The 21,484-nt window shown below is 34.5% G+C and overlaps 1 protein-coding gene across 1 annotated transcript in view; it reads right to left on the minus strand.

The window, feature by feature from the left end:
- Positions 1–316: 316 nt before the first annotated feature.
- DNAH5 (dynein axonemal heavy chain 5) overlaps positions 317–21,484 on the minus strand; it is a 121,215-nt gene continuing 100,047 nt past the window's right edge. Inside the window, exons 67-80 of the mRNA XM_048939792.1 lie at positions 18,427–18,670; positions 16,597–16,711; positions 16,120–16,310; positions 14,912–15,033; positions 13,789–13,938; positions 11,655–11,900; positions 10,929–11,148; positions 10,065–10,270; positions 8,939–9,142; positions 8,193–8,408; positions 6,025–6,237; positions 3,878–4,030; positions 3,115–3,346; positions 317–1,441 (exon numbers count right to left, since the gene is read on the minus strand). Of these exons, the coding sequence (XP_048795749.1) occupies positions 1,290–1,441; positions 3,115–3,346; positions 3,878–4,030; positions 6,025–6,237; positions 8,193–8,408; positions 8,939–9,142; positions 10,065–10,270; positions 10,929–11,148; positions 11,655–11,900; positions 13,789–13,938; positions 14,912–15,033; positions 16,120–16,310; positions 16,597–16,711; positions 18,427–18,670 (2,664 nt within the window). The 3' untranslated portion in view covers positions 317–1,289. The remainder of the gene's footprint in view (positions 1,442–3,114; positions 3,347–3,877; positions 4,031–6,024; positions 6,238–8,192; positions 8,409–8,938; positions 9,143–10,064; positions 10,271–10,928; positions 11,149–11,654; positions 11,901–13,788; positions 13,939–14,911; positions 15,034–16,119; positions 16,311–16,596; positions 16,712–18,426; positions 18,671–21,484) is intronic.

A 21,484-nucleotide genomic window follows, 5' to 3' on the forward strand; every position in this document is an offset into this window, starting at 1 on the left:
ACAAGCCCAGGCCACAAAGCCCCTCAGAGAGCAGGAGTATGCACTCAGCCTAGACATGATCCTGCATTTCAAAAGAGCTTCTCATAAAACCTTTCCATCCTTATCTTTTTTTGTTTGTTTGTTTGCAGGTACCTAAAAAGTTGATGCCAAACCTTATAAGAAATGGAGGTAGGAGAATAGAAATAACAGTAACTGCTTCACTGATCTATCAGCCTTCGGCATAACTAGTATCACCAACACATATTCATTTGGGGAACTTCCCTAATCCCCATGTAAGCGTCATAGAAAATACCACAAAAAAAAAAAAAAAAAAGCACGTGAAGTTCATTCACTGACAATTACTTTGTGGTTTGACATCATCACACAGTATTTCTTATCTTCTTTACATTACTAAATGGTACAAAAAAATCATGATCTGAGATGTGTCATTTGAAATAGAAATGACTTGAATATTCTTAATGTAGATGATCTGCACAAGAATATTGTGTATCTTTGAAGGAGAAGAAGGACTTGGTGAAAGACATGAGTTTATGGTAAGTTAGAACACTGATGAGCAGTCAGAGGACTTCCTGGAAACTAAGTAGAGGTAACAACATTTCTCTTTGAAAATAGATTTCTATGTGGACCTATCTAGATGAAATGCAAAAAGTCTGCAGCAGACACATAAAAACTTCTTCCCCTCCAGCACATACTTATAAGTCAAGAACCAGGTAATGAGGAATTCCAGCAGCTGTCAAATGTTATACCATGCATTTGTTCTCCAAAATTAGTGGAACAGATGCAACATTATTTCATTTTTACTTTCCGTATTTAGACAGCAAGCAAACTATAAACAATCAGCCACAAGTCAATCATGGAATGTCATCATGAAGAATATTAACTAGTACAAGTGATCAACTCAACTTAGTTTTTCAGAGTGGAATAAATTGACAAATAATGCATTTAGTTGCTTAAAGGTAAGCCTTGATACAACCATAATTAAGCACCAAAAGATAACTATGTTCAAGTCAATCTTTATTCAAGGTGAAATAAAGCACACAGTAGTGAGATATTTATCATTAAAAGACAGATATCAAAGAGGTGCTTGAATCAGTTTAATAAATTATTATTACTCTAAGTATTAGCCTACGTAAGCCTGTTGCACAAGTTCACTGAGAATGATTAACTAAAATTACCATAATGGAGTCTACGACTTAGTAAATACATTTTAATAAAGTGATCCATCCTATATCTAATTGATACAAACATTTAAAATCAGAAAAAAATACTCAGAAACCTTTTTTTGAACACTATTTGACATCACAGAGAAGTGCTACCCCACGCAGTACCCAGTGCTCTGGAGGCTGAAGCGTCCTAAGATCCACAGCAGCAATGTAATTCACATCTGTTCGAATAGCCTTCTTGTAGACTGGACACGAATATAGACGTGGATCTTTTGAAGCTGAGATGACAGAAAAGATGTAGAAGAAAATCAAACTGGGTTATAAAAACAGGATCTTAGCAGACTGGGCACAAGGAAATTAAAAAAAAAAACACCAAAGAAAAAAATTTTACTTGATTCTCACATTGTTCACCACCATGCTATTGCCAATGAAGGCTACATACTACTTGAAATTCTGGGAGATTTAGGATTTAATGTCAGCCACCAGTAACAGGATATAGCAAGAAATGTATATGGACACTCTAGCCTGATTAGCACAATTACTAGTTCAACCTGTCCACTGAATATTAGGTATTAATAATATATTATTATTGTGTTAAAAAAAAAAAAAAAAAAAAAAAAGGAAAAACAGTGAACAATTTGTTTTGAAATGCGTTTAGTATTTCAGAGTATGCATCACTGTCTTCTTCACTTAGGAATCAGAACAATAGTCTAGTCTTGCTTAGTATCTCAGAGCTCATTACTTGGTACAATGGCTGCTTTCACAGTGATTATGTCTCTTATAAAATATTGCCTACACAAAACCCTGGCAAAATATCATGTAAGCAAGCTCTGCTTCTGGAGATGGAATACTTTTCAACAGAAGCTTCCAATTTTAGACTCAATATTGGGTATTCCCGACCTACTGCATGTTTCTCTTCAATGGCCCTTTCTATTTTACACACATATGCCACAAAAGCAAACATTAATCTAAATCATACATATCCACAAAACAATTTTTTTGTTGTCCTTTGGCCTCCTAATTTCCTTTCAGTTCCTACAGCCCTTTTCTGCCTCAAATGCCAAAATGTGTGATATTCCATCATATCCCTCCACTGCTTCCTTACCTGTCTTAACTCAGCATAGCTCAGTCCAGGAAAAAAAAAAAAGTATAATTTTATATATAAACAGTACACATATAAGACATTATTTATAAATACTTTAAATGTGTGATACACATTATATATACATACATCTATGTTGTGTATACATATATTTATACATATATTGATATATATGAAAAACTTGTATATTACATTGGCTTTTAGTGTATGGGAAAGGTTACTTGTGTTGGGGTTACAGAGGCTAAAGAGTTTGTACACATAAACTTTGATTCAAACATCTTCTCAATCTAGGAGCTGCATTCTGCAAATATCCAGATTTCTGATCTTTAAGCTATCATATAAACTGTTTACCAATTACTTCAAAATATCAGTGAGAAAATAGACTAACTCACTCCAGTGCCACACAATACCCAAATAATCTGAGAAAAGTAAGCAACAGTATCTCCAAAGTTGTATATTAATAGCACCACTAGCATGTACATCAATGTTAAAATTATTAATTTCTACTGGGAATTAAGACCTTTAGTCACAATGGAAGACTGAAAGCAAGCATGTTTGTCATGAGGCAAAGAACAGTTGATCTGCAATATGTTTTAGAAGTTCTTAATGCAATTAATCTATCTAAATATTAGGGCAAGAAGTACTCATTATTTATTATCAAGAAAGTCAATAGCTTGCTTTTTGTGGAAGACTAAGAAGTCTCCCTTGTTCAAAAAGACTCAAGATGTTTACATGAATGGGATACAGCCTGACGAAATTCCTAATGCCCAAGAGTCTTTCATGCCATTGAAATAAAAGGGTGACAATGAAGTCTATCAAATTAATGTCTTCTGCGATACAGCTACTTACTGTTATTCTCTGCATATATCCTTATAACCGGCATCATCTCGAAGAGCACCTTGGGCTTAGATTCAGTCAGTCTCATGTTTTTTCTGTCCCAGCTAGCTCCTTCCAAATACAGCCCATACACGTAGACACCTTCCACAGGAGGGCTTGTGATATCATCCTTCATCCATTTAGTAACCTCATTGCACAGCACTACACTGTCCAGAGCCCATCCTTTGTTAGCCCTTGTTATTTCCTGCCCAAAACAGATAGAACTATGATCTATGCTGATGAACATAGATACTTACTGTTCTCTTTTAAAGCAAAAAGTGGCTCACTTGCTAAACTGTGCTGACAAAACACAATCACTAAATCCACAGAAACACGTACAGTAATAAATGCTCCAAAGTTCATACTTGACAAGTATAAATAAATAAAATTCAGCTATTGAATTGCAGAAGTGTAAAAAAAAATAAAAGAGGAAAAGAAGTTCATGAGATATGAGACATTAATTATCCACTCTAACCTAATAATATTGTAAGGCAGTGTCTACATACATAAGGCCAGACTCAAGGTAGGAAAAATAAATTAACATACAAGCTGTAGATAATGAAAAAGCATGTGGCAGAATAACACTCAGAAAGTCTTAAACAGTCAAGCATTCTTATGTCTTCCTGGTTGATAAGATAGAGTCATGCGCATAACTCAGCATTCAACACAGCCGTATATATATAAAAAATAAAAAGTATATCTAATAACACAGAGTGAGACTTTAAACACTGTTTACCTGTCTCATTGCAGTTAAAAATCCTTGAGGATTAAAAAAACCTGTTATCCAGAAGCAGTTTGGTCGGCCTTCAAAAATCCAACTGTAAAACTGGTTGTTTCTTTCTAGAAGTTCAGTAAACCAGAAACCAAGTGTACTGGAAGCCCAAGATGCCTAAAAAATAATAAACAACATGTTCATTTTCTAATCTTGTTCAGCAGTTTTAAAACATCATATTCAAGTCAATAGAATGCGACTCTTCACAAGGTAGTAAACAACGTGATATTAGTAAAGCATATTTAAAGTTCATTTCTCATAAGTTAACTTTTAGTCTGATAGTTGCCTCATACAGAAACCTGAAGAAAATTCTTGTTCTGCTCAAATTCATGGCTAGTATCCCATTTAGATATGCTTAATGCTCCCAGAGATAATTGTCTATTTTAAGACATTTTTGCAAAATTAGATAACTGTGAGAACTAGAAAGAATCATTGCCTTTCTAAAGTCAGAGTCAGTGCCTCAAGTTATTAGGATTTCTGCTGAACCTATTTGGTTTTTTTTCTGAAAAAAAAAAAAAAAAAAAAAAAAGGTAAGGAAAATTGAGCTTATACTATGGAAAGATTTGTGATTATTTCTCTCTTTGAGTAGTCCTATTGTACTTGTGCTGTGAAGCATCTATTATGCTCTATGTTTTGTACCATGAAAACACTTAGTTAATAAAAACAAAGCAAAACAAACCTCTCTACGTTTATTTCCATCAGTTGCTATTAACAGCTCTCGTTCTCCTTGAAAACAATTTATATTTCCGATTTGTAAGTGAGAGAGTGGAATAATCTAATTACATTCTTTAAATCAAAGAGAGCTGTCAGAATTCAACCCATGGGCTGAAGACAAATGTAATACAATGAAATCTTTTAAATTAAAAAACTTAATTGCTTTTAAAGAAAAATTAGCTGGATGGCTGGTTAATGTTTTCAAATATAATCAAATATTCACACTAAAATACACAAGTGGAAGGATTCTTCCATTATTCTAGCAGTTAACTAATTCAAAGGAAGCCCAATTCTATCTGAAGTTAGGGGAGCACATTTATGTCCATTAAACAAGTCTATTGAGCTGTCCAGTGAGTATGAATTTCTCAATATATAAAAAAATTACAGTAAGCAGCTTAATAAAACCCAATGCCACTTGTATCCATCAGACACTCTTTCCTCTGAGACAGATAGCACTTTATTTTATTCTGTATCAGTGTATAATTATTACAGAATATTTAATTTTACCTCAGTTTCAAGGTACCAGGACAGCTAGCCTAGCACAATGCTAGAATATGAAAATCAATTTAATTGATCTTAATTGATGTTGCAGTAAACACCACTTCAATATCAACCATACCAAACCAAGCAAAATGACATGATCAAGACTTTGCAAGTCTTCAGAAGGGCCATGACAATGGGTAAGGGACTGGAGCATCTATCATATGAGAAAAGCTGAGAGAGCTGGGACTGTATAACATGCAGAGGAGAAGGCTCAGGGGAGATACTGTCAATGCTCATGAAGAGAGAATGAAGGTTACAGAGTTCAGACTCTTCACAGTGAAAGGACAATAGGCACAATACAAAACATGAAAACCTTCCTTTTAGATTTAAGAAATCTTTTTTTCCTCAGTGAGGGTGATTGAACACCAGAATACAAAATGGATAGAAAGGCTGTAGATTTCATTCTTGGAGAATCCTATGATACGTTCTCTAGTCCTGCTTAAAGTAGTGTGATTGGACTAGACTATCTCCAGAGGTCCTTTCCAACTTCTACTAGTCTGTCCTAATCTCAAAGAATAGCAACACTGTACTCCATCAGTGTGGGTGCTATTTTTGAAAATCTATCATTACATTTAACGTTATACTCTTCTCTCTAGCCTTCTAACCACCAACAAGCAATAGTTTGTCAAAATGGGAAATGCCTGTATCTCCCACACGCATTTCTGGTTTTATAAATTAAAGAGGACTTGCTTTGACTATGTTTATTTTTGCCCAAATTCTATCCCAGCAGTTGCACAATATCCTAATTAACATGTACACTTGTGTTTAAAACACATTATATGTGTTATTATATGTCTAGAAGGTTATAATAATTTCCTCTAACAAAAAAAAAAAAAAAAAAGATGTGCACTTACTTTTTTCCAGCTTGCAGGAATCCTCCCATCATACATGCAGTCTAAAGCATCCCTCAGATTTTCACTCATAACAATTGTCCCATCAATGGCAAGTTTTAGATCAGTCAGAGTGCTTCTTACTAATGAAATAACTCTCTGCATTTGTTCAATCTCCTGTCGCAAAAATATGTTCACAGGCTGAAAAGGTCCCATGTTCTTCAGTTTCTCTTTTACCTATAAGTAGTAAACCAAAGATTCTTCAACAGAAATAAAAGCCAAGGGTGTATATATGTCCAGGTCAGGCATCGAAACAATTTTTAAAATATAATACTAAAGAAGTTAAACAGTCAGCTTGGTATATTTCTCAAGTGCTCTGCAAGACAGAAATACAGCATTTGTTCTAAGTAAAATCTATGATACTGAGACTGGTCGTAGTTTTAGTTTGAATTATGATTCAGTCTCTATATAATTCTATAAGCTAAGGTAATTTAAGCAGCATTTAGGCCATATTTCATCTCAAGAACTTCAACTTTAATGCCAACAGGTAATTTCCATGGTTCACTCTGTACAAACCAATCAAGAGTGATTACCCCAGCCACTCTGCATCAGAATATCAGCACTATTTATCAGCAGTGTCTGGGAACTATTACAAAGGCAGGCAATCTTGTATTCTAATAAAAAGTGCTGATATATTTTTATCAAAAGTGAAAATTTAACAATTTAATAACAAGAGATAACAATAACAATAGATATTTTTTAATTTATATGGCCTTCTACTCTGCACTTGTGCGGTTCCATTTGGAGTTCAGGCCCAGAGCCCCCAAGACAAGAAAGACGCAGAGTTGTTGGAATGAGCCCATGGAATGAGCATTCAAAACCAGATTGGACAGGGCCCTGAGTTGCCTGATATAGCTGGTGGCAACAATGCCCGTGCAAGAGGTTGGAACTAAATAATCTTTTTGGTCTCTTTGAACTACAGCTATTCTTTGACTATATGATTCTATTTGTGAGGTAGGTAAAAAAAAAATTACATACCAGTTTATTCAGATTTTGCTACACATATATTCCAAAACAACAACAAAAAAAGGAATTCATATAGTTATTGACAAATGAAATATTTTTGTATTTCACATTCACTTTGATTACTATAAATTACATTTGAATTTGTCACTTTAACCCTAGTTTACAACAGAATCAGGATCACAGCTGATCCTCCCCAAAAGATTTTTCTAAGGCTAAGTTTACTTATATAATGACAACGTATAAAATACACCTTTATTAACTGTCATATCTGGAGATGATAAAAAGAAGCTGAAGAGAGATGGGCTAACAGCTACCAGGAAATTTAGCCTATCATTATAGCAATACAATTCTGAGAAGCTTACAGTCTTCTGCAGATCTCAGACTTCTGGTTCGGTAACTATGGCCTTTCGGAAAATCACAAAATTCAGACTTCTAGGAAGACTATAGTTCAGAACCCTCAGCAAGTACAAACCTTTGAGAAACTGCTAAATAGTTATTCAAAATTCAGATAAATCATCTTCTCAGACAAAGTACATTAATATAATTATATCATTTGAGTGAAGGGAGGCTACGTAACTAATAATGGGCTACAGAAAATATATAGCAGTGTGGGTACCTAAAGAGAGTATTTGAAAAGCTATTACTATGAAAAAAAAAAAAAAGAAAGCTGTCAGACTGTACAAGTCTCCTTGCTCCTTCTTCAAAGAAAACAACAACAACAACAACAAAATCAAATCCTTTTGCTGAAAAGTGAAACAACCTAAAACTACCTACATGTTGTAAGCAGAATCCCAGAATCATACATGTATTAATGTCGTAACACTTCTAGAAGCATAAGTACACTTGTAACCTACTACAATGTCAACAACCTTACCTGAAACACTAATGACTCATTCTACCCTCCCTAGTGCAAATGACAACTTGAGCATTAAGTGGTTTCATATTTTTGAAAAGCTCTTTAAAAAAAGTCTTCAGTCCATACTTAGTGACTTCATTATAGATGTTAAGTATCTGGTCAGACCACTATGAAATATGTTTTTAAAGTATAGTCTGGATGAATGAGTATAAACACATTTTTAGAACATCCAATATAACTTTTTTTTTTTTTTTAAATTCATACAAAGTAAGATATAGCAAATGTCTTTGACAGAATTTCAATAACTCACTTCAAACGGTACATAATCAGCAGGAAGCTTTCCCAGCATATCATCAGCTAGTCTGGCTACAACTGCCTCTCGGGTTTCACCTCCTCCACCAGAGCTGTCCTTTGGCTGAATACTGAGGATGACGTCCAATATATCTTTGGACAGTTTACTTTCATAAGTGATATCAGCATTGGGGTGCAAACCAAATACCTCTGGTGTGTCATAAGCAGGAAGACTCTATAAAGTGAAAAATAAAAAGAGCACAACTAGAGATAGATTTATATACTAATTATATTCTAAAAAAAAAAAAAAAAAAAAAAGGTCAATTAAGAGAATAGATTTCTTCAAATGGACTTACTGCAAATATCTTGCTTTGAGCTATTTGTTATGTCACAGTTCAAGTCACACTAAAGTTAACAATAAATTCAGGTTTTACCTCCATACAGTATTTTAATAGTCACCTTGTTCTGCCATATCTCAACATTGTTTCTGTGAGGATGTACTCAATGTCTGAACTCCATTCTATACTCTCTTTAATAACTGTATCCTTTTCAGTACATCCCTCCAGCAAATCACAGAAAAGAGTATTGATGCAATGATAGCAATAACTACTGCTCACACAAACAGATAAGCAAACAGTTAGAAGGCAACAAAGAGTCTGTGGAGACAGAATACATAACTCAGAAGACAAAATTCCAGAACTCAGGAACTTGTGAGAAACTTAAGGGAAACTTTTTCTTCCTGTTAAGCAGCTTTCATTTACCAACCTGTATATATTGAAGGTATTGATCCACCATAGTACATTTGGGTATGCCATATCCTTTGTAGAAGCAGAATTCTTGACTGAACATTTTTTCATTGAACCAGACCTTAACAAAGGTGTTCATCAGCCTTTTGTCATAGTCATCTGTCACACGGCCACCATACTGGATCTCACCTATCATGTAACAAACAGTACTCCAGGAAATCCCCTACAACCAGACAGAAAGAATTGACTTCAGCTAATCCTCTTCTCTCTTGTTTACATCTCCCTTAGTATGATCATCTGATACAGTAAATCTTGCATTTCTGTCCCTTATGGAAGATAAGTATTTTCTTACTACTATTGTGTTATTATAACACTGTGTCTGCAGAACACCCTCAAGGATTTCATAGAATCATGGAACGGCTTGGGTTGGAAGGGACCTCAAGGATCATGAAGCTCCAACCCCTCTGGCGCAGGCTGAGCCACCAATCCCCATATCGAGTACTAGACCAGATTTCTCAAAATGGAATACCTTGACAACTAACTCAAATGCTCTTGTGGCACCTGAGAAAGAGGGATATAACTACACTCCCATCATGCTTTCAGGTTCTTTCGAAAGGTTAATTGCAAAGTGATCTGCCATATATCTCTCTCTATATAACTGACAATATGAAAGTGAGGAAAGTAAGAAGTTCTATGCTACCAGTAAAGGCAACCGTCTGCTTCATTATGCTGCCAAAATAGCTTGGAGAAGTCGAATCAGTTTGAGTAAAAACACTGACTCAGACAAAAAAGTATAAAAGTGGATTGTTTTTAACTATCTGATATAGACAGCATTGAAAAGGAGATCTATATTTTTATTTTTATATTATGCTTGTGAAGTTTTAGAAAGAGAAGGCTTGGAGCGTTGTTTTTTGTTTCTGTTTTGTTTAAATATACAGTATTGTGAATTGTACATGCACGTATTTAAAAGTCTAATTTAAACCTCCTGTGCTGCAAGCATGTATATTTGAAATACTGAATATTTGTGGAAATTAAATAATAATTTAAAATTGTGCTTGAGTTTCAGTTATTGGAAACTATGTAATACATTCTACTATTGAAAATATTCATGGCATTAATCTACCTTCGCCAGAAATGTTAATTACCTTCTTGGAATCTGTGCCATCCAAGTGGTTTTGAATGAACTGCACAGTGGCATTGAAATCAGCTTGGTTAAACTCATAGGGTATATTCCAACCCAGAGATCCAAATTTGCGTCTTTCTTGAATAGTGGAGTGTAGAAAAGCTACAGCATACAGCATCGCTTTCCACTGTACCATGTCACTGACATCTAGCAAATCTTGGCTGACACCTATTGGTTATAAATGAGTTTTATAAGAAGGAATAGTATTTTAAAAAGTACTTCAAATCAGTACTAAAACATCAATCCTAGAGATATTTAGTTGGCTATCTGCATCACCCAGGAGAAAATTACTGTCCTACATATTGTTCTATGCCGGAGATTTTTCATTCCAATAGCACAAATTAAAACAGTACTATAAATTAGTCCAGACAAAAAGAGTAAGCTTAAGAAAACAAACAATTTACTACTAGTTGAATCCACATTAAGTTGCTTTCTCTGAAGACTCTTTAAATACAGACCTTTATTGAATGCAGTAAAGAGCACTTAATTGCCAGCAAAGAAATCGTGTTGCTTTTCTGCCAAAATACACAAGGAGATTAAAAATTTAAACATTCAGAACTGTGTAGCAGCCAATATTTGAGAACAGAAAAGGTAATTCCTTGCTTTGCTATCTATATAGTTCTGGTATCAGAACTTCAGTAGATCCTCTCTTCCTTCTAATTTTCACAATTTCTAGCTCAAAGAATCAAGACATGTCCTGATATTGTTGTGATCAGTTCCTCATAGTTGTTTCCAGGCACTACCAGTGGCTATTGAGTGACCACATACTAACTGTGAAGAGTCCAAAAATAACCAAAATTTAATTTTGAATCACTCCAGCACTCACCACTGTATGTTCTCTTTAGTCCAGCTCTCAGCCCTTGTGGTGGTTCATTGGTAAATTTAATACACATTTGGAGCAGGCTGATGGGGAACTGTTCGTGGATTTCAGTTGTCATCCATAGTCGAAAGCCTTCGTGGACAGTCTCTGCCTCTATTATTGTGTCCATCAACTCCTCCAAAAAGTCAAGTCCAAGGTGGCAGTTCTGCAAAAGTGCCCAACCTCCCTAGTTTAAAATGGCAGAATCAATATATTATCAACAGTGTTTGCACACTAAAAGCACTGAAATCAATCTTGGTTTATGAAGTAGGTTAAGAACAAAGACAATGTATCTTAATCAAATCAGAACAGAGTATAAGCACTCTACGTGTTTATGAAAGAAATTAAAGGAAGAAATTCTCCACAGCCAGTTTTGCCTGATGACGAAAATGTAAAATTCATGCAGTTCATGAATTCATGAACAATTCAAATATGCTCATCAGTCAAGAACTGGCACCAAAAATTCCATTTTGTATAAAACAATCATGTCTGCACAAAATCAAGAAGTTTATTATGTTCAATTAAGTGAATGTGAAAAGAAAGTTCAATTGCTGAGGATGTGTATTTATGCAAATAAATACAGTTTCTTAAACCAGTATTAACTACACAACAAAAATCTTTGTTTTATGGCAAGAGTTTCAGTTGATAAGTTTCCAAAAAAGCATTCAGATATTTGTCATATTTGTCTCTTACATGAGCCATTGTCTGCTGCAGAAGTTTACGAGCATGGATTTCTTGCCCCTGGCCCATGGAAACATAACGTGTCTCTGTCTTCAGCCTTTTTCCCAAAGCAATGATGGAGTCTGTTGGATCAGAGCCCATGGAAAGAAAGCATATGAGAGGAACACGTGGATCTGACTCTTCCCATGTCTTCTCCAAGTCCAAGATGACTCCTTCTGCATATTTCTCCCCCATAGTGTCAACAACATATTTTCTTGCCTATATTAAAAAGGGTAAATTTACCATACTACATAATCACTTAATATCCTTTTCTTCCCAGTGCAAATACAACTGCTATGTGTGCTGAAGAACAAATGATGTAAAATTTATATAGGCCTTACTCTACATAAAAAAGTATAAAATATAGAATGCTATACTGTATACATTTTAATAGCAGAAATAAAAACACGCAACTAATCTGTTTTATTTGTTAACATTCCACGCTGTCTTTGAAAGTTCTCGCAGCTTTATAAAATCACTTAAAACTTACTAAATAAATATTCTATTGTGTATATCTCCATGCATTGTTATATATATATATATAATATATCACATATAATACCTACATATATTACAGACTAATAAAAAAATAACCTTGACAAATAGGGTTTAAATATTTGAAGATCCTATTTTAGGGAACAGATAAAAAAACATAATAAAAAATAAAAAAGCTAAGCCTCAAAGTCATTAGGTCTTTCCCACCTTTATGCTTAAACAAATTATAAATAAATGGTAATAATGGTGAAAAAATCAAGAAGAAGTAAGAAGATCACCTCTGTTATACCCTATTTATTTACTGCAAAAAAAAACACATTATTCTTCCTTTACAAAATGTAAAAGACTTTCTAAAACAGCTTCAGATAATCTTTCTTGTATGCTTTCCCAATACATTGCTTGTCTCTTAGAGTAATCTTCCAATTAATACTTAGAATCATAGAATGGTTTGGGTTGGAAGGGATCTTTAAGATCCTGTAGTTCCAACCCCCTGCTATGGGCAGGCACACCACTCACTAGACCAGGTTGCTCAAAGCCCCATCCATCCTGGCCTTCAATGCTTCCAGGGAGGGGGCACTCACAGCACACAACCTTACTGGGCAACCTGTTCCAGTGTCTCAACACCCTTACAGCAAAAAATGTCTTTTTGATATCTAGTCTAATGTAAGACTTCTGTGTTACTTCCCAGAAAAACATATTTAGCATTTGATAATTTATTAGTTTTCATAAAACAATTGTAAGATGAAAAGATATCTTGCCCCTATTAGCAGAACTGAGGAAGAGCTAATTTTGCTTGACTAGTTTCAGATTCACTGCACGCATCTAAGACATTCATTACACAGCATCGCTTAGCCTTTCATTGACTATCCCAATAAATGATGAGCCTTTCTTTTAATTCAGTTGCAATGTCTAAAGGTTTGCATCCATAAAATGAATAGCACATTATTAGTGATGTATTCTGACTTCAGTAAATTACCAGTCATCACTCTGAAATTATCAGCAGTTGCATAATTTTTATTCTTCTGCACTGGAGCAACACAAAGACTCCTAGAATAGTCTCCTAGAACCTGACTTTAAAAAAAAAAAAAAGTTTTATTATTTTTTTAAGATTTAATTTTACATTTATCTCTTTTCTAAATAGATTATTTGAAATTAAAAATTTTGAACAGACACTAACATGGATTTTTTTAAGGTTGGTCTTACAATTGTTCCATGCAAGAACTGATTCCTCAGTTCAATTATTTTCATGTTATGTTTTTCCTCAGTCAATAAAGTAATGAAAAGATTTTATTTCAGCCTAATAAGAGGACACTTCTACAATACCAGTGAGTAATATTAGCAAGAACAGTTAAGAATAAAGCCTGAATTGATAAGTGATAAACACATCAGCTTCCAGATGAAATCCCATATCCATACTAAACTATATCAGAATCATTTTGAGAACTTGTAAAAAATGCATAGGTTATCTGTCTGATAAGATTTTCAGAAAATTCAGTGCAAAGGTCCATTAGAAAAATTCCTTTTAAGTATTAAATAAAAAGGTACTGAATTTAAATTCTTTAACTATTATCTAGCAACACCTGGATAGATTATGCTGGCCGTATAAATGTACCTGAGCAATGGTCCTGTCAGGGCATAAAGATCTGATAAGAAGAAGATGTCTGAAGCAATCCAGGGTTTGACCATAGCCACAAGGAACTGGTTCTTCTTCGGGATTCTCTTTATCAAACCAGATTTTCCACTCTTTCTCTGCTCTAGAAATCTGTAGTTACACCAGCAAAGGCGTAAATGTCATATACAAGTCATATAACAAACACTGCAAGCTCGCAAGCTTTTAGTGAGGGTCAAAGATGCTTAATCCACACACAAAGTATTTATCAGCGTTATTCACAGATTTAGTATGGTTATTAAGAAAAGAGAGGACAAGCTTTCAGCTTTTCAGTACAAAACTTCACAATGCAACAGTATCTTTCTAAGCATTCATATTCTGAAAAGAAGGGCTACTGCTAAGTACTTTCCTCTAATGAAATAACTACATACAAAGATCAGAAAGCAGATAGCTTGATTGGTAGCTTTGAGAACACTAGGTACATATCTACTCCCCACAGTACAGAAGGTATTATTCACATGTAATACTTTCAATTTACTTACTCCACTTTATTAAGTGGAATAAGTAAATTGCAAGTATTATATGTGAAAAGGACTACAGTACTACAACAATAGTACTTTACTACCACACTTAGTATCATCACGGCTCTTCAAGGTGCATATAACCAGTAAAATACTGGAACAAACATAAAGCATAGTTTAAGAAAGCAAGACAGGGATGCAAGAAATTCTAATACTCTTGAGGAAGAAGAGTCAAATTCAAATGTGAATTGGATAATGGCAAGTTTAAAGATGTATAACTATAGTGTGTGAAAGCTTCTATTTTTTTTCAGTTTTCCTGTGTTGGTTTTGTTTTGTAACTGTTTTTTGCCTGTTGTTATAGTTTTGGTTTTGGGGGAGGGGATTGTTCAGTGGTGGCTTTTTTTTTTTTTTTTGGTGCTACTTCTCATTTTCTTATTTTTAAGTCTTTTTATACTGTTTGCTTAGCAGTCAGGGCCAAAACTAATTACACTGAAGCCATCGTTTTCATTCTGTTTACAAAATAAACCAGTTTCTCTCTCTATGTCTTGATCATTATCAAATAATCATCCCCAAACAACAGATTATTTTAAAAAGCTTTTGCTTACTCGGTCAAGAATATCTGAAAATTGGCTAAGTTTACTAAGCTCCACTAAATTCAGCCAAGTCATATCCAGGATCCATTTAGCTGGTTTGGGAGGACAAGCTTTAAGGTCCAGGGAAGCACCACCTGAAAGAAAAAAAAAGAAAAAGGAGCAGAAAATTTGGAACACACATAAGGTAGATACCACAAGACAATTTCACATGACTTCCTGTCCTCCAGTCTGGAGATATACTTTATAATATAGGATACTCATCAATAAATTTCTGAGTAAGCTTGAGTTTACAGAGGAAAAAGCTCTTTTTCTAATACTTTTCTTCAAACATTTATTGCTGTAGAAAACGTGATGATTTATTCAGTATGTGTATTTGCGTTCCTTGGAATTCCAGTCAAATTAAAAGAAAGCAACACAAATAAAAATGAGGTTACAGGGATTAACCATCAGTAAGTCAAGCCAACTTTGGTGAAATACAGTCTGCAGTATGGTTAACTTACACAAATTTGGTTTTCTTTGTACCTTAATCTTTGTTTCTTTCATTAAGATTTACTTAGACATGTCCTTGTACAACGTGCTTGAAAATAAACATTATCTGAGAAATACATATTTGAGAAATTAAGATTTTCTGAAGATTCAACATGAAAAAAGTAACAGTTCTAATCCATAAATAAATGTTGCCTAGAAAATTAAGAGCATATTAGAAACCCATGGAAAAAAAGTATGAAGCCACTCCACAATTTTCACCGCAGGTACCCTGTTTGCATGCCATGAAGACTAATGCCATGAATGTGTCATGTTCAGCGAGGTCAGATATTCTTTTAAACTGTTAGTTTTGCTTTTGTTTCTTTTTTGCTTGCTTGTCAGCTCACAGTTACCAAATAAATAAAAGGTTAGTATAATTATTTTTCAAAGTAAAATCACATACATGGTGGTATTTGAACAGCAGACATAAGTATCAGCTGAATGATAGTTATCAATTTTTCTTTTAAATTTCCATGATTCTCATAGCTAAACATCAAAATTTTATGTGCCCCTATAAATTAGAACTACCATATGAAACTGTCTGCCACTAGTACAGAATGATAAGCACGTATTCCTTTGCTTGACTGACTTCTCACGTTCAAAAAGGAAGCACTAGGCTAGGAGACACAATCACAGCTCATAAATTTTCTGCAATAATATATATACTCCACTTAAAACTGTTCTGTAGTTTCAACCTTTAATAAGCGTCAGAAATTCTTCATGCTTCACTCTGTTTCTTTGTATATCAATCTTCAAAGTAAGTAATAATGTGAAAAGAAATTTGTGCTCCTCATAGAGTCCTCGGGCTGCATATTTGAACACTTCGTATGTCATATGTTCGATAATATTAGTAATCCTCTTGCTAGTTATAGGGCTTTTGGCAGACCTGTTGGAAAAAAGATCTGTGGTTGAATGTCAATTTGGATAGACCTTACTAAAGAGAATGCTATGTAGAAGAGAAAAAGGCATAGCTCAAAATTCTGAAATATCAGACAGCAAATTAGCAACAACTTTCAGACTGAAGGAACAACAAAAAAAAGATTTCAGTTCCTATGAAGTCATTCCACATAACTGAAAATCAGCACAGTATAATGTTTCCTAATAATTTAATAGCTAATCTATTACACCTCCGTGAATGGATAAGTATGAACAATACTTGTTAGCAAAATTACCTGGCTAGGGAGCTGTCAAAAAGCCCCAAAAACTGTCGAAGTGAAGTCTGATACATCACATTGACCATGCTCATCTCAGTAATTAGGAAGTACAAGATGCTACCTCGAGTTGCAACTGAAGAATAGAAAACATGTTTTCAATGTAGAAAGCTTTAAACTCTACAACAAAAACACTGAGTTTAAGAATACATGTAATCTGAAGGTCTTTGAGTTGCTCCGCTCTTTACTGGCCAGAAAAACACTATATTAAGTTAATCTTCATTTATGCATGCACAAAACAAAATCTTTACTGTAATTAATGCATACCATATAAAGTTCAGTTTACAAATATGAGCATATTTAGAGAAAAACTAGTTGTTGGGATATTCCGTTAAATGTTTGATTATAAAAAGTATGATAGTTTCAAGAACTGCTTGAGCATTCAAACCAGTTTCTCTTACAGAATTTTATAAGAACCATAAAAAAGCCAAATGGATTAAATTGATTTAACTTACCCAGCACTGATTTAAATTACTTTTAGAAGCCATTTGGTTTTAAATACAAAGATTTTACAAAAACCACAATGATTTCTGCTACATTAACTGTACCATTTTATACATTTCCTAAAATCCAAGTATAACATTCCAGATAGCACCTTGTTTCATGTTTTCACCTGCCAGTTAAAAGCCAAAAGACTGATGAAATGTGTTGACAATAATTCCTTAAGGGTCTAAAAAAATATATCAACAAAACAGACACAAAGCATTTACCTTTATACTGCTCCCTAAAACAGTGCTGTTTTGAACTCAACCGTACAGTTACTCAAATACCCTAAAGACTACTTTCACTGACAGTCCATAAAAAGTGTCAACATTTTCACAGTTGAGAGAGAACAATCAAGCCATCCAAGTTTCTTCTGCAGTAGATTAGAAAGACAGGTACCTTCCTATAAGGAGCAGCAGGAAGTTTGGGGAGAGAATAGATGATTCAAATTTATAAAAATTTGACATGAAGTATAACATTGATTATTTTGTCCACCATAACTCAATACACCATTTCCTAGATACATTTTGCTTACAGGAAAACACAAGTGCTTCCCATCCATTATGGTCATCCTGATTTCACCCGGTCATTTCTCTTACTCTAGGTATTGCTCTTTTAATCATATGCTCCAGCCATTTCCCTTCTATCACTACCTTCATAGAATCACAGAATCATAGAATAGCCTGGGTTGAACAGGATGCCAAAGATCATCTAGTTTCAAGCCTCCTGCCATGGGCAGGGTTGCCAACCACCAGACCAGGCTGCCCAGAGCCACATCCAGCCTGGTCTTCAGTGCATGCTGGCATCCTTGGATTCCTTGTGGAATGCATCCACAACCTCCCTGGGCAACCTGTTCCAATGCATCACCACCCTCTGTGTGAGGAACTTCTTCCTAATACTTAATCTAAATCTCCCCTGTCTGAGATTAGAACCATTCCCCCTTGTCCTTTCACTATCCACCCTCATAAACAGCTGTTCCTCCTCCTGTTTATATGCTCCCTTCAAGTATTGGAAGACCACAGCAGGTCTCCCCAGAGCATTCTCTTCTCCAAGCTAAAGAAGCCCACTTCCCTCAAGCTTTCCTCAGAGGAGAGGTGCTCCAGCCCTCTGATCATCTTAGTGGCCCTCCTCTGGACCCATTCCAAAAGATCCACATCTTTCTTGTGCGGGGGGCCCCAGGCCTGGATGCAGTACTCCAGATGGGGCCTCACAGAAGCTGAGTAGAGAAGGACAATCACCCCCCTCTCCCTGCTGGCCACTCCTTTTTTAATGCAGCCCAGGATACAGTTGGCAAAACCTTGCACTCACCAGGTCTGTATTCTTCACGAGCTGAATTTATCTGTACCTCTGTTTCAGCAGAATTTTGCAGTTTCTGTGTTACCTCCTCAGCTGTCTTTTTAGTATTATTCAGTACAATTATTAAACTGTCATCATCTGCCAGAGAACCCTTAGTGCTTGTAAGTCGGAATAGAAGGTTATCTTCCAGCTCTTTCATCCTCCTTCTGTTTAAAGTCACGTCTTCCATAAGATCTGTTCTTTCTTTCTCTAATTCCTGTTGAAATACATGGTAATAATTGGAAAACAGAAAAGAAATCAAAAGCAAAATATGACAAGGTACTTAGTTCTAAAAGCGCTATTCCAACTGAAATAGTGGATGTCTAGAATAACTGCACTAACATAGAAAGAATTCCAGTTATATTTCTGACAGTAGGTCTATTGCCATCTTTCCAAACTTTCTATGTAGATACGCATTAACAGATCATTCCAACAAGCAGGATGGAGAATGCTGATGTCCTAACAGATCTATGAGTCCAAGAAATTAATTGCTTTTCTTCTATTTCTAATGAAGACAGGTGCAAACATCTTTCTAAAACCATCCTTTGAATTCACTCAATCTAATGCTGTCTTCAGTTATGCCCTGTTTTTCAATTACTATATTGTAAATATAGTCTGTTCAACAAGGATCTTTCTTATCAACTAATCAAGCATCAAAGCTTTCCAGCACATCTAAAATACTTCTCCATCAGACAGGAATAACATTAGTCTCAATAAAATGCTTTACTATTTAAGAAAAGAAAGAATATAAAGCTCAAATTGAATTTTTTGCTACATTTATTTAGCTTGTTACTTTTAGTAAACACAAGTAAAGTCATGCGTATACTTTGTTTTCCAGAAGTCATATTTAAAAGTTAAATATATGTTGACCAACAGCTTTACATAAAGGCAAAAAGAAAAGCTGCTTAAAACGTTCAAAAAAATGTTCAGAGATACAATGACTTTTAGATTATTCTTCTGTCTCTCTTAAAATAAAATTTAAAAAAAAAAAAAAACTTTTTAAATATAAATTCCTCAGAAAGAAAAATACTCCATTGAAACAACATATATGTTTCAATACAATGAGGTAAGAAGGATGAAAAATGTGAAAGGAAGGGTAAGGGCCTTTCAGAAATAAATATGAATCTCTGCCCAGTTATCAATAATTACTGAGAAAGATGATAGAGATATTAGCTACGTCTAAAGAATAAGTCTCCTGCACTGTTTACAAAGGGCTGGTGGATGTTTTCAAAGTTGGAGACCGTGTTCACTCCACCTTTGCCAAGTCCATCCAAGCACTGCATTTAGGCTGCTGCTTCTTCCAAGCAGGTATAAAACCAGGATATGAAATCCTACCTTATAAAGTGCCAGAGGCATCATGAACCTGAGACCTTAGCAAGGCTTACAAACAATTTTTGACTCTACCATTCCAATAGCCTTCATTTAAACACAAGTGCTACATACTTTTTTCTGCTTCCTGAACTTACAGTATTCTCACTCCTACATTCTGCTTGACATTCCTAAATATTTGAAGGATTTTGTTTTTTGAAAGTAAATTCTTTAATCTTAAAAAGGAAATTAAAAAATATATATTCTAAAAATAAATAAATATTAATCTCATTATCATATTTAGTTCTTTTTCTTGTCACTGTGCAAAAGGTCCAATGAAACATATCACCACCAGGTAGAAAAGATTTACTGGGACTGTTGTCATAGAGTAATGTAAATATCAAACAGTGTAACAGATGTAGAAATAAATTCAATGATTCTGACAAAAGCAGATAAAAGACAAAAAAACCTGCTATTAACTTAGTTTCAATCATCTGATGTCTAATGGAAATGAAAAAAAAAAAAGCAGGTAGCAATTACAAGCAAGAGAAGAATTATTTCAGCTTCATGAAGCAGAAACAGTTTTTTAAAGTATAGCATTAAAAGAAGGTTAGCATTCAATTAAATAATTATGCTGAAAAACCAGACAAATTAAATTTCATGTTGCACTGAGTGCAACTGAAAAGGTTAAATATATTTTAGAGTGCAACATATTTAAACAAAAGAAAGCTGTTTTCCTTGCAAGAAGAGCCCAAGAAACATATTTGATACAAAATGATCAAAATAAAGCAAATGAAGCAATACTGGATTTTGAAGTGAAAATCCATTCATTAAGCTTTCAAAATACTTTGTGCAGATCAGAAAGAATACACATGAGAAAGTTTTCTGCAAATCTTCAGATATTTCTAGTTGTAGTATCTGGAATGCAAAAAAGCAAGCCATGTTGCTAAACTGAAGGAACTTGCACCAAAGAAGCTATTTCAAATCCAGTGTTGTCTAAGTGCTTTCAGATGTTGATGTCACTTTACAAGCTTCACCAAGGAATGTTAGTTCTTAAAATTATGTATCAAAAGCTGCTAAATAGCTTTCATGGCTGCCACAAAACTATTCACAAGTGCAAAAATTTTCATCAACTGTGTGCCCTTCCCCACCACAAATCTAGAAATATCAGTGTAAAAATGTACACAGCTTCAAATATTTCTAACTCTATTATAACTATTATAATTCTATTACTAACCTGTCATAACTATTTCTAGCATGCTAAATAAGAAATTTCTTTTGCAAGTTACATAGCGACCAATGTAGTAAAGAAAACAATCATATAACTAAAACAGTATAAGTCACATATCATTCAGACATGTATCAAGTCTCTCAAAGCCAAATGTTCTAAGAAATGAAGATTAACTAAAATTAACTTAAGTAACTTCACAGAAATACCAGCTACCCATTGACAAGCTTAGCTCATATCTTACAGACTGGTTTAACACTCTGAAGGAAAAGAAGAAATCAGCATCAGTATACTTCCTGGTAATCAATACTCTTTTAAATGTATGACACACAGATTCTACCAATGGGCATGCCAGAAAGCAAATAAATTAAAAATCACACTTGGCAGAAACCCTCTATTCCTCACATCTACAGGTCATTTGTTCTCAGGGCAGATCAGTATTAGAGACAGTGTAATGGGAAGAAAAAGATCTACATGTGCATGCCGAAGAACAGT

This window comes from Lagopus muta, chromosome 3, assembly GCF_023343835.1.
Source record: "Lagopus muta isolate bLagMut1 chromosome 3, bLagMut1 primary, whole genome shotgun sequence".
In the NCBI taxonomy this organism is placed as follows: domain Eukaryota; kingdom Metazoa; phylum Chordata; class Aves; order Galliformes; family Phasianidae; genus Lagopus; species Lagopus muta.